Source organism: Pseudorasbora parva, chromosome 10 (assembly GCF_024679245.1).
Source record: "Pseudorasbora parva isolate DD20220531a chromosome 10, ASM2467924v1, whole genome shotgun sequence".
NCBI lineage: Eukaryota > Metazoa > Chordata > Actinopteri > Cypriniformes > Gobionidae > Pseudorasbora > Pseudorasbora parva.
Window position 1 is genome coordinate 3,151,389 of NC_090181.1, and position 24,871 is coordinate 3,176,259.

General features: G+C 39.1%; 1 protein-coding gene across 5 annotated transcripts in view; it reads left to right on the forward strand.

Moving 5' to 3' along the window:
* Positions 1-5,609: 5,609 nt before the first annotated feature.
* cep170ba (centrosomal protein 170Ba) overlaps positions 5,610-24,871 on the forward strand; it is a 77,274-nt gene continuing 58,012 nt past the window's right edge. For all 5 annotated transcript variants that reach the window (XM_067454871.1, XM_067454873.1, XM_067454874.1 and 2 more), the window contains exons 1-3: positions 5,610-5,859; positions 10,637-10,762; positions 24,452-24,541. In XM_067454871.1, the coding sequence (XP_067310972.1) occupies positions 10,658-10,762; positions 24,452-24,541 (195 nt within the window). In that variant the 5' untranslated portion in view covers positions 5,610-5,859; positions 10,637-10,657. The remainder of the gene's footprint in view (positions 5,860-10,636; positions 10,763-24,451; positions 24,542-24,871) is intronic.

Below are 24,871 nucleotides of genomic sequence, written 5' to 3' on the forward strand. Positions count from 1 at the left end.
TGTACAGCAGAGTAGCTACGTCTTTATAATAATAATACTTAATAAGAATAATACGATATTTTAATTTTAACAGTAAAGCTCTGTTGTCCAGCACTTTGAAAAAAAAGGTTATATTTCATATGATTAAAGGATTAACTAATGTTTTATGCCTTCATTTGATTGAAAGAACAACTAAAACACACAACAGAAAAAAAATGTTTTAAAGATTTTTTTGTTTTTGTTAGGCTGATTAAATTAATTAGACATGCTTTTTAATAATTACAATATAATTCATCAAAATTTTAGTCTAAATAATTAAAACTAAAAAACGTTGTAATCTATGTAACGTTTTTGTTCAAAATGAACAGATTTTAAATGAGTCAATACATCAATCCTTCCAAGACGTGTTTTTGTCTCATATTGATTCACTATGGTAAGCATGTTTTAGACCTGAAGGGTAGGTTTTCGCGGGAAAATGCGTCCGTCGACATTTGAAATGTTGTCAATGCGACGCGAGATGATTTTATTACTCAGTGAATGAGATGTTTTGTAAACTGTCATATATTAAGTCGCTCTTTAACAGAGTGAAGCTCATATTCATCCGCGCAATCACGCGGAGCCGAAGCACAACCAAAACAATGTTCTTCCGCGAAATGCGCGCAGTTGTTTTTTTAAACGCTGAAGAGGTCAAGCGTTACACAGTGTACCTATGAATTGATCACATTAATGAACAATGTGTTAATGTTAAGGTCCAAGAGTGCGACTGCAGAAACTGGCTCTTAAAAATAAACCCCTCCTGACAAGTACCTATGCTATTGATTAGAGTAGGAGCTGTGACAACTAGCCCCGGTGTGTGTGTGCAGTGGTTGTGAAGCAGATGGTGCAGTCTGTGGGCCAGATGTTGGTTACACACCCGCACAGCTGGATGAGTGTAGGACAAAACCCAGAGGAAACGGACCAGCAGTCCAACAGAAGAAACCAGAGGCGTCAGCGGGATCTCCCACAAACACACATCAACACACACATCTCTGCTTCACACTAATCCATGACACGTGCATCTTACACACGACAACAGAAACAATAGGCTAATGTAGTTTTCCGTCCATGTGGAAGAAACCTCATGTGTTTGAGATGACTTTGTGTTTTAGCTTGAATTCGTTTGTTGGTTATATATTGATAACCAGAAATGATGTATGTGATGCTACACACACACATACACACACACACACGCGCGCATCCAAAAAAAAAAAACTCCTCCTGTGTGATTTATAAGCCTTGTTTTGAAAAGTGGGGCCATGGGTAATGTCCTCATATTTCACCCTCTCCTGTGTCATACCCATGGCATTATACACATGTGTGTCATTATTTCACAAACACACTCTCTCTCTCTCTCTCTCTCTCTCTCTCTCTCTCTCTCTCTCTCTCTCTCTCTCTCTCTCTCTCTCTCTCTCTCTCTCTCTCTCTCTTACACACACTCTCTCTCTCTCACACACACTCTCTCTCTCTCTTACACGCACTCTCTCTCTCTCTCTCACACACACTCTCTCTCTCTCTTACACACACTCTCTCTCTCTCTCACACACACACTCTCTCTCTCTCTCTTACACACACTCTCTCTCTTACACACACACACACACACACACACACACACACACACACTCTCTCTCTCTCTCTCTTACACACACTCTCTCTTACACACACTCTCTTACACACACACACACACACTCTCTCTCTCTCTCTCACACACACACACACACACACACACACACACACACACACACACACACACACACACACACACACACACACACACACACACACACACACACACACACACACACCGTTGTTTGTAATGTGGTGTGTTCATATGTTGAGCTTCTCTTCATAATGTGCATTAAATGTCATGTCATGAACTAAAAGTAAACCTGTTTGAGGGTTGTTGAAATAAAGATGTGAGCGACTCTAACTCGACGTTCCTGCGGCGAACAGCGCCATCCAGCGGAGAGAGCGATACAGCACAGGACGGGTTTAATCGCTTCTGCTCAGACATAAGAAACACATCACCCACATACGAAAAAACATGCTTTTGCAAATCATAATTATGACATACTAAGTTATTTATGGGAAGTCGAAATTATGTGTTTAAAACTTAATAATAAAACTTAACTTTTTTTATGACTAAAACTAACAAGGACATTTAGCACAAGACTAAGACTAAATTAAAAATAGGTGACAAAATTAACACTATCATGGAAACATAATGGGCGATATATTAGGATGACCATTGATTACTGAAAACCAGGACACTCTGCCCGGCAATGAGATCCTCAAATGATGTTAATTTCCATATTCATTTCAGTACATTTAAAGAATGCCCCCTCTGTATGGATAGAAAATTGTTATATTAGGGCCAGGACAGGACAGGACTTGAAAACAGGACGTTTGGTCACCTTACGATATACTGTATTGCATCACAAAAAATGATTGAGGTCATGTATCTATATTGTGCGATATATTGCATATTGCGACAGGCCTAACCGGACCAAACTTGGAGCAGCAGAGAAAAAATGTTGAATATCAAACGACCGGTCTGACCTGTGTAAGTATCAGTCTCTGCTCTCTTCCTTCTCAAATGATGTCCCTGTGGATAAATCCTCATATTTCCACAACAAAATCAACAGCACACTTTTCAGAACTTTTAACTCTCTCCTCTGTCCCCTCCAACACCTCTTTATCTGCAGACAATCTGGCCCATTTTTTTCACTGATAAAACAACAATCATCAGCAGTCAGTTCTCACCTCCAAACACACACACACATGATTTTAGATCAGCCACATCCACAGCCAAACATCTTCTCTCCTCCTTCTCTACACACACTGAGGATGAAGGATCTAAACTTCTCCTCTCCAGCCATCCCACTACCTGCCCTCTAGATCCCATCCCCTCACACCTTCTACAAGTCATCTCCCCTACACTCCTTCCTACCTAACACACACACACACACACACACACACACACACACACACACACACACACACACACACACACACACACACACACACACACACACACACACACACACACACACACACACACACACACACACACACACACACACACACACACACGCTTCCATATATGCTGTACCAGCTCAGAATTAATATTTTTTTAAAGGCCTAAAGTAAACGTTATAACTCCAGGTCATTCCAGCATCTTACATTACCCTGTCAGGCTTGCAACTGGGACTGGGGAGCTAAAATCCTTTCAAAAGAACTGTTCTGCACAGCTTCTTGCGTATGCTTGCGCACTGTAACTCCAGGGATGTTAATTTTGCGATGTGTTGCAGCCTTACTTTGTGAAATACAGACGCCACAAATGACACAAGCATGAAATGATAATGATGTATAAATTGTAAAATAGCCTAAATAATTGTTCAATCTTACTTGTGAAATGTAATCCCATGTGATCTGGTATCAATATTGCGTTATTGCAACCGTAAGCTGCACAAAATACGGGCATAATTGCTCGCTCTCCGTTGACTCTGATTGACTCTGAATGCTAGCGTTAAATGGAGAGACCCAACCAATATGGTGGCGACCAGTGGCGTAGCACCAAATTTTGGGCCCTGGGTACAAACCATCTTGCTGGGCCCCCGTACCATATATGTGTATGTATAGAAAACGGACTTCCCTGCCTCGGGTCCTGGTTACTCAGTACCCTTTATCCCCCCAGTCCCACGCCCCTGGTGGCGACGCTGAATCACGCCCCAGCACGTCATGAGGCGTCTACGTAAATTATGTCCATGGTGTTAAACCCGCCAATAGGCTGCCAGGTGGATAAGCCAGTCTGTGATTGGTTCTCACAGAAGCAGTAGAAATGAATGTACAGTTTTCCAGACTGAGTTGCCGGGCGAAGTCAAATCACTGGCAGATCAGGCTGGGTTTACCCAATCTACATCATTACTGCAAGGTGGATGATTCTGATTGGCTCAGAGAAAATGCTTGTATATTTCCAAACACTGTCAATTAATTTGATGCACGTCTCCATAGACGTGTCACTTGTTGACGCTTTCACCCTGGAATTAGGCCCGTAGTGACCTTGCCCAAAACAACAAGTCCACCCATCGCTTAGGGTGCCCATTCTCAACACTGATCTGTAACGTAGAATACTGCGCAAATACACAGATACACAGTCTCCCCAAGGTTGGAGCTGATTAAGCTCCAGTTCTGACCCAAAACATACTGATAACATGTGCTTTCTCTCAGTGAGAGGTACAGAGAATATTCATCTTGACTCTTTAGTGTTGCAGTAAAAGGAAATATAAAATATAATAAATTAAATGAAAGACATTTCATATCTGGAAGCCAGGCTAAGTGAGAAAACACTGTTACTGCACTCCTGACACGTTAGGGGTGTGTGATACTTCCAAAATCCAAACACACGACAACATGTTCCTATCAAGTGTTTAGTGACACATCACACATCTCTAGGCCAGACCGTCAGTCACTCCTCAGAGACCAAACACACACTTTAGAAAACAAGAAACACTCAGGGGTTCTCTTTAGCAAACTCATAACCGGAAGGAATCATTATAATAATATAGGACGATAAAAGGCTTTGATTATGAATTTAATTAGGGTATATATACATGTATGCTTCGTGCCCTGGATGTGCATCCCACAAATCTCCATCAACTGCAAGATGCTCTCCTATCAACATGGGCCAACATTTCGAAAGAATGCTTTCAGCAGCTTGTTGATCAATGCCACGTAGAATTAAAGCTCCACTGTGTGATATTTTCCCCCATCTAGCGGTGTAAAGGTATATGACCATCCAGTGAATATTAGTTTCTGTTCCTCTCAATTCTGATTTCGTTTTAACTCCTACGGTGGCTGATTTATTCCAAGATTAACATGGCAACCCCCCTCTTCACATTCGACCGCATTCGAGACGGTGCCATCGAGTGTTAAAACGCAAAAGGCGAAGCTTGAATTTACGGGTATGTCCCTCTTTGGCTACTGTACTTTTAAGATGGAGGAGCAACATGGCGGCCGGCATTCGAACCCCTCACCCGTATGTATTTTCAATGGCATATTATAAACTTACGAGAATACTTTATTACTTGAAAGAAGTAAATATACATTAATGAGCACATATATTTTTGAAAAAACTAAGTGTTTTTAGCTAAGAATAAACTAAAAAAGTTACACAGTAGCTTTAAGGCAGTTCTAAAGGCGAAAGGGGGTCAAACAGTATTAGTTTGGTGTTCCAATAATCCTTTAGGTGAGTGTGTGTGTATATATACACACACATACACTTATATATTACACAAACCCACACACACACACACACACACACACCCGAATGACAACGACAAAGTATCCCAACACTTTATTACTCCGCAATTTCAGCTCTAGATCTTTTTCTAGAACTCGAATTTCACTTATTTTCTTATCTATCTACATTTTTAAATGTGACTTTGGTGTCCAGATACTATTTCTGCAACGGTCATCTCTATGCAGGAACCGCTTTTGAATAATATAATCGCGTCCTCGGGCTTTTATGTTGTAATCCAGTGATTAAAGGTGGATCTAGTTTTTCTGGCTTGAGTTTCAGGTGGTGACGTCACTCGCGCACCGGCCTGACAAACTCTGTCAGACTGTCTCTCTCGCGGACGGACAGCGGTTAAAAGTCTCGACCATCGGGAATAACAGCGAGAAACTCCGGCTAAATCAGCTCACGTCCCCTCGCAGTGATGGAGACGCATTAAACGCGTTTGCTGATGGTGTAAAGTGTGTGTTTTAAGCTGTCGGATGTTCGGGAATGCCAGGAATAAACTTCCTGTTGAGCGTTAGCCGCCCGGAGCTTCACTGAAGAAGGTGTGTGTGAGAGCTTACCTGCACATTAGTGCCTCTTTTACTCTCTTTAGTGTGTGTTTATCTGTTTAAATTGCTTTATTTGTGTTGTCATGTAGCAGTTGTGGTTCGTGAATGCGTAATATGCTAAATATCGTCTGTGAGGTTTGGATTAACGCCTATATTTCGCCAACTCTTGAGTTTAATATGAATGAATGTTGATTGACAGGTTTGCTTGAGCTAGCAGCTAATATGGTTTAATAGAGTTTATTTTACACCTGTATACCTGGATCTTTTTCTGATTTAATGTATATTTACATAAAGATTCTGTCAGAGAGCGAGTCTGGACTTGAACTTTGTCCTGATCAATTCAATTTTAAACGCATCAGAAGCTAAAATAACACGTTTATCTGAATAATATCACAACGTTACACAAACAGCATCATTTCACATTGCCATATTGATTATAGTTTGATTGATTGATATCCAACGTGATTTGAGACTGTTCAGACGGTCATATTTGCTCAAATTAATAACTGACCTAGAAACCAACTCCATTCTGGCATGAAAATATTTCGCCATATAATCAATCCTAATTGATAAACTCCTGCTCCTCAGCCTTTTGCAATAAAAGCACAAATATTTATATTATCTCACTACCAAAATGAGAATAAAATAAGCATGTGTAATTTGTTGGGGAGCCCATACAATCCATCCTAGTTTTTCCCAAATTCCATTTTCCCGTTTTAATTGTTTTGTACTCCTTTTAAATGGTTGAATTATTAATATTTTTGTTATCTAAAAGCATGTATAATTAATTGAAGTCATGAGACACGTACAATTTAACAATAAAAAAAATCATATTTACTGATTTAAGTTTTCTTGATTCCATTTTATTGGTTTAATTAATGTCCAATTCATTTTTTTTTGTTTAAAAACAACACTTTTGTTTTCATTTATATTACTTACTTATTTATTTTTTATTGAATTGTGTATTTAAATTTTTCTGGCAATCAAATAAAGTCATAAAACATGCATTTGCAAAACATCTTCACTGTTAAAATTAAAACATGGGTACAAAATGATTCCTTAAATAATACAGTTTTAATAATTTATTATTATTATTTTATTAGAGTTAGTATTATTTCATTTGGATGTGGATAAATTGTACCGTACAACAATTATATATTTTTGTCATAATTTATTCAAGTTAAACCAACTTTTATTTTGACGGGTTGCTATCAGTTGAGTTTCTGCGTGTTTATGACGATAGCTTTTCTCAAATGCTCGTGAAGCGACTATCAGCGCGTCTCTGGAGATGAAGTTCACGCACCTGCATTATTTATTCATCAAATGTTTGACAAATTCTTCATTATACATTGAACTCTGTTTTCCATCGCTCAAATCATAGGGACCTGTTATACATTAGAATGTAAAAATGTTTCTGATTGTCTTAGATGATATATAACACAGGGCTCGGCATTAACGCTTTTCTGGGACAAGTGGATTTCTTGAAGGGACAAGTGAAAGAGAATTTTACTTGCCCGATGGACAAGAGACTGATTAAAACACCAATAACAAAAAACAACAAAAAACTAACGAATCACCAAAATGCAAGAATGATTCTGCATTAATATAGTGTAAGCAGAGTTTCCGCTAGAAAGAAATGGTGCCGGTCAAAGTTACCTGCAGAGGTTTCGTTTTCCGGACATTTTGATGATATGCCGGTCAAAAACTCCTAAAAGCAGTTTATGTAACTTTAAAAAAATGACATAATCAGGCCGTATATGCAACATGTTTATTACCCTAACTTTCAAATAGACGGAAAAAAAACATGAACGTCCGATTGGCGTCAATCAACCAATTTTTTTAACTCATAGGCGTAATTTGCGGGTGGAACATGTCCCCCCACCACTTTTTTGAAACATCTTGCTTTACGGATTAACCTAACTAATACAAACAAAACATCTCTGGTTAACTAGAAGAGTATCATTTCATTCGTTTGTTAAATAAGAGGTGATCTGGCGCTCGTTGCCGCTGTTATCAGTGACGCAGATTTCTCTCGCGGCTCATGCAGTCTTCACACAGACGAGCGCTTCAATCTAACGCTTAACGCCGTTGCAGAGACTTTCTGTTTGTTCCGGTCAGATCGCGAAACAAAATGCACAAAAACTGTCCCTGCTCTTGATGTACAACCACTGATGGTATTCGGTTTTGATGAGAGAAAAAATAGGCTACGAGGGCAGATTAGAAACGAGAACTTCCGACAAGTTTAACAGACTAGACCAGTGATTAAGCAAAGTGTGCAAATCTATATGCCTTTATTCACGTAAAAAAAAAAACTTGGCACAACACTATTGTAAACTCAGTATGTCTCATTTAGTTGGTAACATTTAAATTGGCCACCGTGTGAAATGACAAAATCATATAATAGAATATAACAGTATACTGATAACTGCACTACAAGATGTTTTTGAATGCATTAGAGAAAATGACAAAATTACTTATTCACAAATTTCCGTGTGTGAATAAGTGCTGTTTAAAATGTGCTTGCACCCGATCATATTCAGTAGAAGGTAAAAAAAAAAAAAAAAATCCCTTAAACTTTAACCCAGTTATGGGCTCATGCCCATCGCCGTGATCATCTGTATCCAGTTGGTTGTTTACCGTGAGTTCTGAACACTGCACCATGTGCTTATTTAAATCTTTTCGTTTCCACACATATTAGGCTACATATTCCTCATGTCTGTGAGGCCTGCCGAGTTTCAGTTTATTTGAGACGTGCTCCAGTTCATGATGAAAGCGATGGCTTCCGCGACCTCGTCTACTTATTTATTTCTTATTTATTAAATACATGCAATTAACCGAAGAAACCTTTATTAAAATTAAGAGACAATTTGTACAAAACGAAAGAAAGGCTTTTTACAAAACAAAACTTAATATTAAACTAAATTTAACCACCAAAATAATTTCTGACCCACTTGCATCTTTGCACTTATAGCCTATCATAATCAGATGAAATCTAAAAATATTATAATATTTAAACATAAATATGAAAAAAAAATGTTTAATGGCTACAACAAGTATAGTAAGCTACAGATTTATGTCATGTCTGAGCTGGATTTGAACGAACATCATTTTACCGGTGGGTTCATGAGCGCGCGCCTGCGGATTATTGAGCTGATCACACCGACTCCGCTCCGCTCATTAGTCATTACAGGCTCGTTCTCGATACTTACACGGGCAGGGCCGGTCTCTCGGGTGCATGGGCTCGGGTAGGGTTGGGCTTTATTTTTTTGAGCCGATCTACGCTCTAGTTCTGGCGAAAAATGTAGTGCTGTGCCGGCCCGTTGTCATAAATTGTTCTCGTGATGGAGCGGTAGTGGAGCGCTCTCGGAGCGAGCAAAAACCACAACGCTCCGACTTTTAAAAAAATCGCTCCTCACTCCATTGAAAATCTCGCCACTCCGCTCACATACTCTGCTTCGCAGGCTGTGGAGAACTGCAATCCTCCATAGCCACGGAGCGCTGTCATGACAGCGAGGGCATCACGTCGCAGGCTTACGGTATCGATAAGAGGCAGTTTTAATCTGACAATTTGACCGAAAAGATTTCATTTTGTCGGACATTTAATTTTTTTCCCTGCCAATGTCCGGTAATTACCGGACAACGGAAACCCTGAGTGTAAGTGGTGATTGATAGTGGATATGGATAATATAATGTAATGAACTGACGCTAACCACACGCTGTTGACGCTCACGCATCTCGAGAAGAATTCAAAAGAAATGAGTGCCGCTCACACAGAGAAATTGCAGAAAACATTCAAAATGTTTTTATCTTTATAACATATATAGTTAAACAACATCACACAACCAAATGTGCTGTTTTTCTGAATACCATCACGACTGAAAATGACACTGATTTCATATGACAGCTCCATAAACAATTAATTAACATTTAGTTACTTGCATTTCAGATGCAATATTGAGTGTTTTTGTTCTATTTCTGTTGCAAAAATAGTTCCAAACAGCAGAACCATAGAAGCTCTCATGTGTTACTGAATGATTCAGTGTTTGAATCAATCGGTTGAATCAAAGATTCATTGACCTGTTTGTAAACGACGGCCTCATTCAATGAAGTGTTTGAATTAATGACTCAGTTTCTCACTCATTAAGACTGACCGATTTACTTGTCCAAAGGATATGCACATGAACATGCTTAAAGGGTTAGTTCACCCAAAATTAAATTATGTCATTAACTCCTCTCACTAATGTCGCTCCACACCTGTAAGACCTCCGTTCATCATCGGAACAGTTTAAGATATTTTATATTTTAGTCCCAGAGCATAATGCAGTCAATGCACACTATACTGTCCATGTCCAGAAAGGGAATAAAAACATCATCACAGTAGTCCATATGAGACATCAGTGGGTTAATTAGAGTCTCTTGAAGCATCCAAAATACATTTGGGTCCAAAAATAACAAAAACTACGACCATGAATCAGTGAATCGATCAATGATTGGACGCGATCTGAACTGCTGAAATCACGTGACATTGGCAACCCGAATCATTGATCGATTCACTGATTCATGAAACTTTTGAGTCTTTTTGGAGGGACACGGAACGACATTAGGGTGAGTCATTAATGACATACATTTCATTTTTGGGTGAACTAACCCTTTAATGTCGAGGCCTGTAACAGTTTTACTAGTCCAGGTCACAGTTGTTGTGTGGTCATGTGACTGCATTATATGTATGAGTAGTTCAATCCTCAGATTATGCCGGATGGTTTTCCTGCAGGAAGTGGATGGACTTTTGAAGATGAGCGTGACGTCGTGGTTCCTGGTGAGCAGCTCCGGCACGCGCCACCGTTTGCCCCGCGAGATGATCTTTGTGGGCAGAGAGGACTGTGAGCTGATGCTTCAGGTCAGAAACTGAACACACACACACACTCTCTATAGCTCCTTTCCCATCACAACTCATACCCCTTTTCCACCAGAATGAACCGAGTGCTAGTTCAGAGCCCGTGCTAGTGTCAGTTCTAAGTTGGTTCGACTTGAGAGCCTTTATGAACCGGTTTGGCTTTCCACATGTAGAGAGCCACCGCAGAGCTAGGTCTTACGTCACTGTATACGTCTCATCTTTCTCGCTAGCGTTTTAGCAATGCTAGTGAGGCAGCGGGAAATACAAACACACCAGGCTTGTTCGAGATGCATCGGCGCTGCGCAGACCGATCCGTGTATGATATCAAAATACCGCGTGAGCGATTCAAAAGCATAAGGAGTCGTTGGCGCTCGCTCTACTTTGATGTCATACGGCGATCGGTCTGCACAGCGCGCGCCGATGCATCTCGAACAAGCCTTCCCTCAGTGGCTCATGGCTTTATGATCCTACATCAGCATTAAAACGCCGCAAATCCAACGCATTCATGCAGCTCTCCATGATTTGTATAGACGGAGATTACAATCCAGCAGCTGTTAGCTTGATTAGCTGCTATTGAAAAAATGGCGGTCACAGGTTTGTGTTCATCTTGTTGATCACGGTAACGCCGCCCCCAGCCGGTGACGCAAGCGGTTCTTACTTCTAGCCCAGCAATGTTTTGGTGTTACTTAAGAACCACTTTTCCTGGCTCGGAGCTGGTGCTTTGGCTGTGGAAACACAAAGAACCGATTTGAAACTAGGCTCTGGCTCCGATTTAGCACCAGCACTGCCTTGGTGGAAAAGGGGTATCAGTGCCTTTCCTGAACCCTCACGCCAGGTTCACACATGCTCCCAATGCAGTATGTGTTGAGGATAAAACACTCGTTCATGTGCTGTGTGCTACTGATCTGACTGCTCTGATTGGTCAGATGGCCCAGTCTGTCGTAATTGCACTGCAAAAAATGCTTCTCTTACTTAGTATTTTTGTCTTGTTTTAAGTCTAAATATCAAAAAATTCTTACATTAACAATCATTTACTAGACAAGCAAAAGTTTTTGTCTTGTTTTGGGAAAAAATAACTCTAAATGAAGTGAGCTTTTGCTAAAAATAAGCTCAATAATCTGCCAATGGGGAAAGGAAAATAATGTTGTTTTCTGTTTGAATTAGGATTATTTTTCTCACCCCATTGGCAGATTATTTATCTTATTTCAAGCAAAAGCTCACTTCATTTTGTTATTTTCCCCCAAAACAAGACGACAACTTTTGCTTGTCTAGTAAATGATTCTTAATGTAAGAATTTTTAGATATTGGACTTAAAACAAGACAAAAATACTAAGTAAGAAGAGCATTTTTTGCAGTTTAGTCTGTTCTGCTTTGATTGGTCAGATGGCCCAGTCTGTCGTGATTGGTCTAGTGCTTGTTGGAAGCTAAACGCCCATCACAATAACTGAACTTCAGGGTGTTTTAAACCTTTTCTAATCTGATCGATGAGAGTGCTTTGCATCATTGATTGTTGTCATTTCCCCGTTCATCTCTGTGAAGCTGATCTGTAGAGTTTCTGCTCCAAGGTAAATTAATGTTAAAATGATTGATCCGTGTCAAAAAGGGCTTTTCTCTTTGTAGTCATTCTCTGATGCATTTCCTGCTGATTCACAATCTCTGCCAGTGTCTGCCAAATGAAGCAGGCTCTAGAAGTAAGAGATTATCCACGGCTAGTTGAGCATTAAACGATTTTAATGCACGATGTGGAGGCAAAGCATAGCAGGGCTCCAGATCAAAAAATCAAGGAGCCATTGGCTGCTGTAAGTGAAACAAGTAGGCTCCAAATTATGTTTTTAACTGCCTCTTCATTTTGTCATGTGTTGTCAGGTCTAGGATTCGGTATAGTTTTTTTTTTTTTTGGCTTTTTATTGGAATATAAAAACATTTTTAAGTGGAACAATTTATTAAGAGTTTAAAGTATATTTAAATATAAATGGATGCAAAACACAATTTACTTCACAAATTCACAGTAAAAACTAAGCCACCAATCCCAACTACAATATGCCTAATTTAACACTAAATCACAGTTACAGTACTAGTAACAGCAAAGGAGTCTTCTTGGTGCGCGCACACACACACACACACGCGTTGTTGTTCACAATATATGCACTTACGCGCCGATTGCCAACAAAACAGACACATTTGATGCACTTTCGTTTGCTGCCTGTGGTTTCCACTCGTGACCAGGAAAACGCGCACACACACACACACACACACACACACACACACACACTTGCAGAACTCCGGAAACAAAAACTGCATCCACTGTTCCCTTAACGCTGGGTTATTTGGGAAGCTGAAGGTGATCTCCCCCCCCACACACACACACACACACTAGCGGTGTGTATTGCCAAGAATCTGCCGATACGATACAGGGGTTACAATACGATATATTGCGATATTGTAAGGGAAAAAAAACAACAATGAATAATTTAAATAAAATAGATTAATTTAAAAGAATAAAGAACACAACCATATGCTTAACACATTACAAGTAACTGTTTTATTTAATTAATACAGTATCATTTATATCTAATCACTATTTTGTGCAATCTAAGTATTATTATTATTATTATTATTACTTTTATTTGAGACCGGGACAGTGCACAATAAAAACATTAGCCTTGTTTATAACAAGGAGAGATGCATTGCACCGGGTTTTAGCAAATTGCTATTTTCCACCCGTAGTCCCTGGGCAGGTAGAAATAGTAAATAGTAAAGTAAAGGGAAATAGTAAAGTGACTGCAGGATTCTTTATTCTACATGTTTTAAAGGTTCACAGTATAGCAGTTTTTTATTTCTTAACTATTTAGCAACAGAAAGTGCATAGTTCATTCATTCCATGACTGAATGACTGTTTGTTTTATATTTAATACTGTAAAGCTGTTTTCTTTAATGCAGTCTATTGTATAAAGTCCCATTTAAAGTAGGCTGAACTGCAGAGCTGGTCATCATCTCCACATCGCTATGATCAGATGATTTCGTTCTGCTGCCACCGCTGTCAGTTTTGGTGTGTGTTTATTTTGTCACTGAGAGGAAAATGTGCTGTATATATTCTACCGAAACGCTTCTCAGCAACGCGGATGACGTCTGGATGTTAAGCAAACTCTCCGATTCAATGTTTCCCGAATTCTGGATTTTAACTTTGCCAACAAAATGACTCTTGTTGATTTCCTAAGTGGCTTCTTTAGCCCAGTGTCCACCAAAATTCCCCAGAACATTTTGTACCAGGAACTTTTTTACAGGAACTTTTCTCCCCCCAGACCTGCAGCTGTCTGCGTTTCCACCGCGATCTAAAGTACCGTGAAGATTAGGCAGATGAGTCTGGTGATGTAGGACTGCACGCGACTGTTCCTCCAAGTCAGTGACGGACAGTAATTTTTGTGTGTACCGATTGAAAGATTTAGTGGACTGTTTACATGAGATGTTATCTAATGGGTCCTGCACACTGTGCGATTTTTCAAAATCCTTTGCGAATGTCCCTTGTCAGACTGTACGAACATGATCGCCATGTCACATTGTAAGATCTCAGTTGTCATTAATGTCAGACTGCACGATAGTGACGGCGCGCTAAAAACGGACGCGCGCAAGAAAACTCACCCGGAGCTTTATATCATCAATGAATGACGCATTCGGTGACAGTGAGCTGCATTACACGCGGGACTGAAATGCTGGCTACAAAGAAATCTCTAGTACTCGTTTTGGTCATAGTTTGTCTTGAAAAACTGAGATATTTGACTGTCATCGTAGGAGAAGTCACACTGCAGGATTGTGTGCCAAATCTTCTGACACTGCCAGAATTTCACCTGAGGTAAAATTTGATCGCAGCGCTCATTAATCGGCTGCCGGTGAACATGCCAAACTAACGACCAAAGTCGTCAGATTTTAGCCTAGGATCTGAGGAATCTTTTAGGATTTCCTAAATTTGTCTCAGACGGCCAAATCGTGGCCAAAATCGCACAGTGTGCACCCGGCTTAAACCGATCTGGTGTTTACATGTGATGACTTTCAATCGCAATCATTTTGTCACATGCAGTTTTTCTGCCGCATCAAAAATGTCAATGCTGTTTTCTCCAGCAGCTGGAGTGTGTTAACTGTAGCCAAAGCAACTCTTAACGGCCACCAGGACTAATACAGTATTATATTACAAGCTATTTATTTGTGTAATAATCTCAGAATTTTTTTTATTCTTCTGTCAGGCGCAGTTAAAGTAAAAACTGCCTGGGGCAATATACGCTGTCATTACTCCAACATTATCTTCATAACTTACGAAATGAAAAGTTTACCCCTCAGAAAAATTTGCTCTCCTCTCTTGTCAACATGAGCGCGGCGCGCGCAGTCACGTCATGTAAGGACACACACTTAAAAGTAATCGGTCAGGTCGTTTACATGGTGAAAAAAAATGAATAACGAGTATGGAAGAGATTCAAGCTGTGCTGCTTTTGCTGGTTATGTTTAGGTTTACTAAGGTAATTAACAACGACAGAAAAGAGCACTAATATGCAGATTCAGCAGCATATTCAGAAAGCTTGTAAAGCTAGATTTAAAATGACAATGTATATTATTATCAGCTATTACGGACATTGCACGTGAGATGGCTGAGACGAACACGCGCCATCAGACAGAGAGCAAGACTGATATTTACTGAACGTAGACCGAACCTCGCAAAAGACTTTGAAAGACAAATGCCCGTTGACATAAAATGCTGCGTGAGCTCAACCAATCAGCATGTTCAGCGCCCAAGTCCCGCCCTCGAAAGTTCCTGAACTTTGAAAAAGTACTACCTCGCGAGCAGGGCCGTTTGGAGGGGGAAATATTTACCCGGAACTTCCTTTAGACCCTGGTTCCTGCGGTCTAAACACACCGAGTACCACCCAAAGTTCCTGGTTCCTGGGTAAAGTTCCTGCGGTGGAAACGCGGCTTTTGTAGCTGAAGCCAAAATGAGTCCAAGCTTCAGCTCTGTTAACTGCGGGAGTGGAATAATTCTATCGTCTTGTGAGGTTTGCTAATGCTAATAAGCACACACATATTCACCTTGCGCTACTCCGGCTCCGCGTCAGATACGTTCTGAGATAACACACTGCCATCTAGCGGTTGGGTGTTATACAGTCTGTGGTTTAATTCGAACACAAAGCCACAAATCTTGGATGGAAATAAATTAATATATAAATATCGATAGTGTTTTTGAGAATCGATACAGTATTGCCAAACAAAATATCACGATATTCACGTGTATCGATATTTTCTTACACCCCTAACACACACACACTTCTTTAGTGACATTGTTGATCTCGTGTCTAAAAACACAACGCCGTTGATGGACGCGCTCTTGGTCTCGCTTTGGTTGGTGTGTGTGTGTGTCATATCCAGGAGAAGTGTCCTTACAAGGAATCCCGCTCTTTATGACATCACACAGGTCCATACTTTGGAAAAAAACGTTCTGAAACTTGAATCCTGAAGGAGTGTATCTGGCACAGAAATACTCTTTCGTGTTTTGAAATGTTGTGCATGTTTATCATGAGAATCAACATCTTTAATAGTGTGAATAAGTTAACAATTAATGTTAATGAATTGATTCAGGTGATTTGTAGAGCAGATACTCACTAAAGCCTTCACATGAAATGAAACCAGTCAAATCAGGATTAGTTAAAGGTGCCACAAAATCGTTTAACAGCTAGCCGTGAGTTATCCCGCTTTTACCATGGTCATGTTCCAGCATTGACACCTTAAAGCTGTTAGTGATGTTTGCAGCGCAGCTTTTGACCGGAAGGGTCCGTTACCGCTGGTTAGATCCAGCATTCGGCCTGCTTTGAATTAGACGCAGAGACAAAGTAGTGCATAAGTTTGCATTGAGTTCATGAATTATAGCATTTATTTGAATTAACAGAGAGTGATGGCTACCTGTTCAGCTTGTTTAAAATGCCGATAACCCTAGTTGCAGAGAAATACAATGTGGCATATTTCAGTAGTTTGTTAGTATTATTTAACTGAAATGCTTCTAGCTCATGCACTCTCAGAAAATAAGGTACAGTGTTGTCACTGTGGCGGTACCCTAAGGTACAAAAGTGAAAAGGCACATCTTTGTACCCCCTAAATGATGTTTTTTACTAAACAAGGTTCAGGAGGAGCTCGTTCAGATAATTGACACCGCTAGAGAGCACTCAGCTAATCAACAAAAGAGGTGTATATACGCAGCTGTCTTACCTCCATTTTGTTGACAGTTTATCAGCATCCCTCCATGATCACCCCTTCTCCAGATTGTGCATTTAAATTCACTCTCTATAAATTATATGTAAGTGTGCACTCTTGAAATGGTACATAGTAGTACCTTAAAGGGCTGGTGTCATGCGATTTGACTTTTTTAACTGTAGTTAGTGTGTAATATTGGTGCTTGAGCATAAACAGTTTCTGCAAAGTTACAGCGCTGAAAGTTCACTGCAAACGGAGATACTGTCTTTTAAAGTTACGGCAGTTTATTGACTACAAAAATGGCCGGTTTGGACTACAACGAGCTTCTTCCTGGGTTGGTGACATCATAAACCCTCGCTAGTCTCCGCAGATGTGACTTCTGCCCGTAATGGGAAGGGGCGTGGCCTTAACCTGTGCTTGGCACTTAAGCCAATAAAAATACCGGAAACTACATTTGGCCATCTGACCAATCTAAGACCATTGCGTTTTTCAGAGGGAGGGGCTTCATAGAAGCAGGAAGCAAATGAGCCGTTCAAAGGACAGACAGCGGTGTGGAATAAAGGGAGGATAGGAGAAAAATATGGCTTTAAAAAAAAAAGAAGTATTAAGACATGTTATACTGCGGCCCATGAACACAACCAAGCCTAGAAAAAACACATGGAAACACCGCTTTAAAGGTACATAGTAGTACCTTTTTGGTTTTTTACCTTAGGGTACCGTCCCGGAGACAGCAATGCACCTTTTTTCTGACCGAGTGCTGTAAAGTAAGCTTTAGTGAAGGCACGGTCTTTCTCTCAACCTCAGCTCGAACAAACGTGGCTCTGTCTGTTGTTCTGCTGACTCTAGAATGCAGTGTTTTGAGTGTGTTTATACGGTTGTGTTGATCTGCGGTTAGTTCAGCACGGCCCTCTCGCCGCAGCAGTTTACTCGAGTCAAAAGCCTCGTCCTGTCTATTCATGCATCCAAACCTCGGCCTCTCCCTCTCTGCTCGTGTGTGTGTGTGTGTGTGTGTGTGTCTGTGTGTGTGTGTGTCGCATTCCTCGCCGGCCGCGCACGCTGGCGGACGTTCAACCAGGTCAGAGCTCCGAACTCCTTCATTATTAAACATTAAAAATGTTACGCTATGGCATTTTATGGAACTTTAGTGTACTTTCATTCATATTGTGTGTGTTTAATATGGATTTGAAAAAGTGAGAAAAGCCAAATACATCATAGATTAATCTATTCAACACTTCTGTTCAATATAGTTTATATTATATGCAGCATTTTTACAGTATTAAAGGAATTTATTATATTTGATTCAAATAAAAAATATATTATATTATATTGTATATGAATTATATTTAGTGCCGTCAAATCAATTAATCGAATCCAAAATAAATGTAAATATTTTTCATTTTATACAATTCAAAGCAAAATATTATATATTTTCATTGTATCATGTTTATCATATATTTTATTTTTGTTTTATTAAATGGTTTATGGGTTTAATCCAACTGCATATTATATTAAATGAAATTATATTAATTCTAATTTTTATACGAAATGAAGGTTTGTTGGTTATTATATTATATTATATTATATTATATTATATTATATTATATTATATTATATTATATTATATTATATTATATTAATTATATTATATTATATTATATTATATTATATTATATTAATTTAGTGCTATCAATTAACCGAATACAATTTTTTAAAATTTGTTATTATATAGGTACAGTTCAAAGTAAAAATATATTATATTCATTAATTTATGTTTATTATAATATAATATTTAATATAATATAATAAACATAAGATATTATATATTTATTATAATATAATTAACATAAGATAATGAATATATATTTTTACTTTGAACTAGCTATATAATAAAGATTTTATTGGTTAATTGACTTGATAGCACTAAATATAATATAAGATATGAAATGAAGGTTTGGGTTTTATTATATTAGTGCTGTCAAATCGATTAATCAAATAAAAAAAATTATATATAATTTCTTTATTATAAACAATTCAAATTAAATTGTATATATATTATATATTATATTAATTAATTATATTATTGGTCTGTCAGATGCTTGTAGCTGTGGCTGGGTTAAGGTCCTTTCACACTGGACGTGATTTTAACGTGCAAATAATTTGTGCGACGGTTTTATGTTTTTGTCTGCTGTGTGTGTAATGAGTGCTTACACACCGAACACAAATATGCTGTGGCGAAAAAAACTACGTTTTTTACTCTAGCAGTGACAGAAACGGCTTCAACCAATCACAATCAAGGAAACAAAGGTGACGAAATGTCCAGTTGATGTCACGAGCTATTCACTCAACATTAACCTTTGCCAGGTGTGGCATTTCTCATGAGATTACAGCTGTAGTTCTAGTTAAAGCTGTTTTTGCCTACTGTAGGCTACAGACAGCAATAACTTGTACATTTACATTTAATCATTTAGCAGACGCTTTTATCTAAAGCGACTTACAAAGAAGGAGAGCAATAGAAGCAACGAAACGAATAAGTGCAACAGCCTGCAGTGCTGTAAGAAGTCTCAGTTAACCGAGCACAGTAAACGTGTTGATAATTTTTTCCCCCCTAAATCTTGAGTCCGCGACTATAGAAACTGAATGGGTTTCCCTCAGTACGTCTGTGGCACTTAAAGCGGTGTTTCCATGTGTTTTTTCTAGGCTTGGTTGTGTTCATGGGCCGCAGTATAACATGTCTTAATACTTCTTTTTTTTTTTTAAACGCCGTATTTTTCTTCTACTCCCTTTATTCCACACCGCTGTCTGTCCTTTGAGCGGCTCGTTTGCTTCCTGCTTCTATGAAGCCCCTCCCTCTGAAAAACGCAATGGTCTTAGATTGGTCAGATGGCCAAATGTAGTTTCCTGTATTTTTATTGGCTGAAGTGCCAAGCACAGGTTGTCATGGAAACGCCACGCCCCTTCCCATTACGGGCAGAAGTCACATCTGCGGAGACTAGCGAGGGTTTATGATGTCACCAACCCAGGAAGAAGCTCGTTGTAGTCCAAACCGGCCATTTTTGTAGGCAATAAACTGCCGTAACTTTAAAAAGACAGTATCTCCGTTTGCAGTGAACTTTCAGCGCTGTAACTTTGCAGATACTGTTTATGCTCAAGCAGCGACATTACACACTAACTACAGTTAAAAAAGTCAAATCACATGACACCAGCCCTTTAAAAGTTAACTTTGTGACTCGACTGGAAACATCAGCTCTGGATCGACTGATTTCCTGAAGTGTGTGTTAGTGTCGTCAGATGCGCTGCCGTCTCTGAAGGAGCTCCTCAAATTGTCCCACAGACTTTCGAAAGTAAGTGCAGAAGCGGCCATGATAAAGTTTTAGCTCCTGTTCAAGATTAGCATCCTCCCCTTCACACACACTATTCTTTAACCTGTTAAGCTGATTTCTACATTTTGAAAAAATCCTAAGAAATGTATACTCAGACTAAAACAAATACAGTTTGTGAATCCTTTGCACTAAAAGCATAATTATGGTCTCATTTGAAAGCAGACACCTGGCAGTTTACTGTAAAGTCAAAATGATAATATTTTTTATAATAAAAAAAAGCTATAATAAGCTTCAAAGTTTTGTAAAGTTATTAGAAATTTATTTGTATGATATATCTTTATGAAAATAAAATTGAAGTGGGCCTTGGAGAAATCTAGAAATGCACTACAGCTAAAGCCACAAGTCTGACCATGTTATATTTCAGATCTGAAGATGATCAGTCTAAAACTCTGCATTTTATTAAACGTTTTACAAGATCGTTTCATGTGATTTTATTTTGAGATATCGCTGAAATATCAACTGATGTTTATTGCCACATCTTCTCAGCTTTCAGTCGCTGTATTGCCTCTATTGTTTAGAGGTGCAAACTGCCCCATTCAGTTTGTCTCCCCGGCATTCACACTTCTGCGGACTGGTTATGGCTCCAATTATTATTCTTTTGTCTGCATTATAATTACTAACGATTCTCTATTCAAACTGTTCTATTCAAACCTCATTTCTAAATCAAACCTCTCACTTTACCCTCACTGAGACTCTATTGAATGCATTTCGTCCAAATAAGCATTTCAGTAGTTTTACATTTAGAAAATGTTCATAAAAATAAAGTATTTACTCAGTGGCAGGTGCATCTAGGGCAAGCTAGCATGTTAGCTTAGCACACCAGCAAAACAACAATTTATACGATTAAAATCATGTTTTATTCAAAACTTGCTTCATATCACTTTATATTTTATATGTAGAGTGTTTTATATAACAATATGTGATCTCATATAGCTTTGGGTCAAAAAATCTGACAGAAAATATACAATGCTAAAAGCTATGTGGAATAGCATTGCATTATAAATATCATCTATTATGAAACCACCCAACATGGCATAAAGAACACAGACCAACCATATATTGCCGCGATTGTGTGTTTATTGTCTTAAAACGTGTCTATCTGCATAAAATAGCGATCTGACGATCCCAGGGAGCTGTGTGGATATGTCCATATGTCAGATACTTCCTGAATGTCACATGGTGTGTCTGTTCTTCATGTGTTCCCCATGGGGTGAATTTTCAGTAGTACAGCTTTCCAGCGCCCTCCGGCTGCCAGAATGAATTGAAAACACAGCATATCACAGCCTACTGTTCTCATAATCATACATCCGCGGATTTTGGATAAAGATTGAATAAATAATACTTCTCTGTATAGAAATTTGACTCAAACGTGTGAGAATCTATCAATATTTCTCCACATCTGCACACTTTTGAAGTAAAAGCCCTGAGGGAAGTTGTTTTGTCGAGTGTCTTCATGACGACCAAGGAGGATTTTTTTATGAATGGGAGCAAATGACGCGCATATTACAATCAAAAGGTAGCGACGCCCAAGATCATATTCATAACTCCTGGAACATATTAACACATTACGGTCACTATAAGACTTTGAGAATAAAACAGAGGTAAAAAAATTAAACTTTAGTCTTAGATCTTTTTAATGATGTATAGTTTGTCAAGGTAATTACTTACATCTGATAGTAATTTTGAGCTAATTTAAACAAAGAGACCTTCAGTGCGTCCTCGTCCTCGTGACGGTTATCAGGTTAAGACCCAAACCCCAAAACCTTCTTTTCGGTATTTTAAATAAAATGAGAAGCTCGTCTTCACTGAATGATGAAGTGTCCGTGTTTTCTCAGCCGTCGCCGCGAATGTTTTGGACTGTTGAAGCTCTGAAACGTCGCAAATTCGTGTCGTGGCCGATGTGACTGGTTTTGACACGAAATATTCGCTTCGCTTTTTCCGTTACGCGTCCGCTGTGAAAGGGCCGCCAATTCAGAGACACGTGCCTTAATACACATTTCTCACAAACCAGAGCTAGTCAATGCTTTAAAGCCCCACTTGGCTACTTTTGCTCTCGGGGTCCCCCTACAGTTTGGAAAAAATAATGTCCTCAGCTACTGTCGTAAGCTCTGTCCTCCTCCATCAGGGGATGACATCGCGCGTGCATTTGTTGACATGACAGCCCTGATAGCCCTGAACTAGTGATGCGCGGGTCGTCTCATAACCCGCGGACCCCGTATGTCTATTTAATGGTCGCGGGTGCGCGGCGGGTTGTAAAAATATATACAGTGGTGCGGGGCGGGCCAAATAACTTCATAAAAGCGTCCCGCGGGTCGGTGCAGCGCTAACAGTTCCCCTGAACACTGCAGGAGGAGTTCACATGCAGGTGTTCTTCTGGCGGCGCGTGTGAAATGTCTTCATCAGGTACAGTCAGTGGCTTATGCTTCAGCATGTCATATGAATATCATTTCATGGGTTTTATTTTTTTCAAACGCCAAATAATCACGATGCTCACGTTTACAAGCCAGCGTCATTATAGTAGTCTATTGGTTGTCGTTTTCCAGAATCTATATGATACTTCAGTTCAATGTTTGAGTGGTCGGTAATCACCGTAACAAGCAGGACAGCATCGGTCGGGCACGCCTCCTTCAGCTCACGCCGACGAGCAAACGCTGGTCACATGCTGATCCTCGTCCTGCCTTTAATCACTTTTTCATTTCCTCTTATTGCTTTCCTCCAACAAAACCTTTTCTTTCTTATTTGTCTGTGCTGCTTCGGACATGACTATATTATCCGACGAACACAGTTGGGCTCGCACGTCCGAATGTAAGGAAGTGTGTGTGTTGGTGGAAGTGACGTATATGCCGTAAAGCAGTCGAATTTTGTAGTTCTTTTCTTTTTCTCGGGTTACTACCCGAAACCCGAAGTTTAAAAGTACGATTAAAAACGATACAGACCCCATCAGGCTATGGCAGACGTGTCATTCAACCTACTGTAAGTCGATGGATCATCACAAGAGTCTTAAAAAATATATTATGAAGGTTGAAAAGTTACCTAGTGCTGCTTTAACTAATTGAAATAGAAATATAATAAGTTGTACAAGATTAGCATTCTCAGACTCTTTAATGTCACAGATTTGTGTCTGATGTGAATGGTTTTGACGTGAACTACTGTCACGCAAAATATACGCTTTTTCGTTATGCATGCGTGTGAAAGGGCCTTTAGATTGAATAAGCGGATCATTTGGAGCAGAACCACACACACACACACACACACACACACACACACACACACTGTATAACGAGTCTGTGCATGGCTCTGAACGATGACATCATCTCACTGATTGGCACTAATGAGGCTGTAAATGAGCGTGGGCAGATCTGCACTCATCTATGAGGACTGCTGACTCTGATAATGTTGGGTAATTCTGCCAAATGTAAATGTTTATCTGCGAGTTTACCGATAGGATTTTCTCCGGGGAGAAGACTGTTGATGATAATATTGTGCAGACACACTCTTTGGCCGTGGCTGTGTTCTCCAGACAGTGATAAGAGCCGCAGACAGGCCTCTTGGAAACCGCTCTTCACTGCAAAAAAGGCTTTTCTTATGTCTTATTTCTAGTCAGAATATCTAAAAATTCTCACATTAAAAAACATTTACTAGACAAGTACCAATTTTTGTCTTGTTTTGGGGAAAAATAACTCAAAATTAACAGTTTTTGTTTATAATAAGCAAAATAATCTGCCAGTGGGGTAAATAATCTTGTTTTCTGTTTGAATTAAGATTATTTTTCTCACCTCATTGGCAGATTATTTATTTTATTTTAAGCAAAACTCTCTTAATTTTTAGTTATTTTTCCCCAAAACAAGACAATTACTTTTGCTTGTCTAGTAAATACTTCTTGTTTTAAGAATTTTTAGATGTTTGGACTAGAAACAAGACAAAAATACTAAGTGAGAAGCATTTTTTGCAGTGTTCCACTGTAAATACCTCAGCAGACGTTGTTTTCTGGCCCTTTAATGCATGTACATTGTATTTGCGTGTGCGTTTGTTTTATGATAAGGTCATGTTGCTAAGCTGTTTTCTGTTCTTTGCACCTTCGCAGTCTCGCAGTGTGGACAAACAGCACGCCGTGATCAACTATGACACGTCTACAGACGAACACCTGGTCAAAGATTTGGGCAGCCTCAACGGGGTGGGTTCATCTCTGAAGGTTCATTATCTGCATGCACAAACGTGAAATTATTATTTTTTTATTATATATATATTAGGGCTGGACGATATGGCCAAAATTCATATCACGATATTTTTCTTAATTTCGGTCGATACGATATAATTCCGATATCGATATGAACTATATAAAAGCTTTACAAAAAACTACTAAGAACTGCCACATAGAATGTCTGTACCTATAAACTTCTGAAAAATGTATTGGCCAAGTCTATGAATAGTCCTTCTATAAAAATATATAATATTTTAGAAATAAAACCAGTACAAATAAATTAATGTTCACCTTTTATTTGTA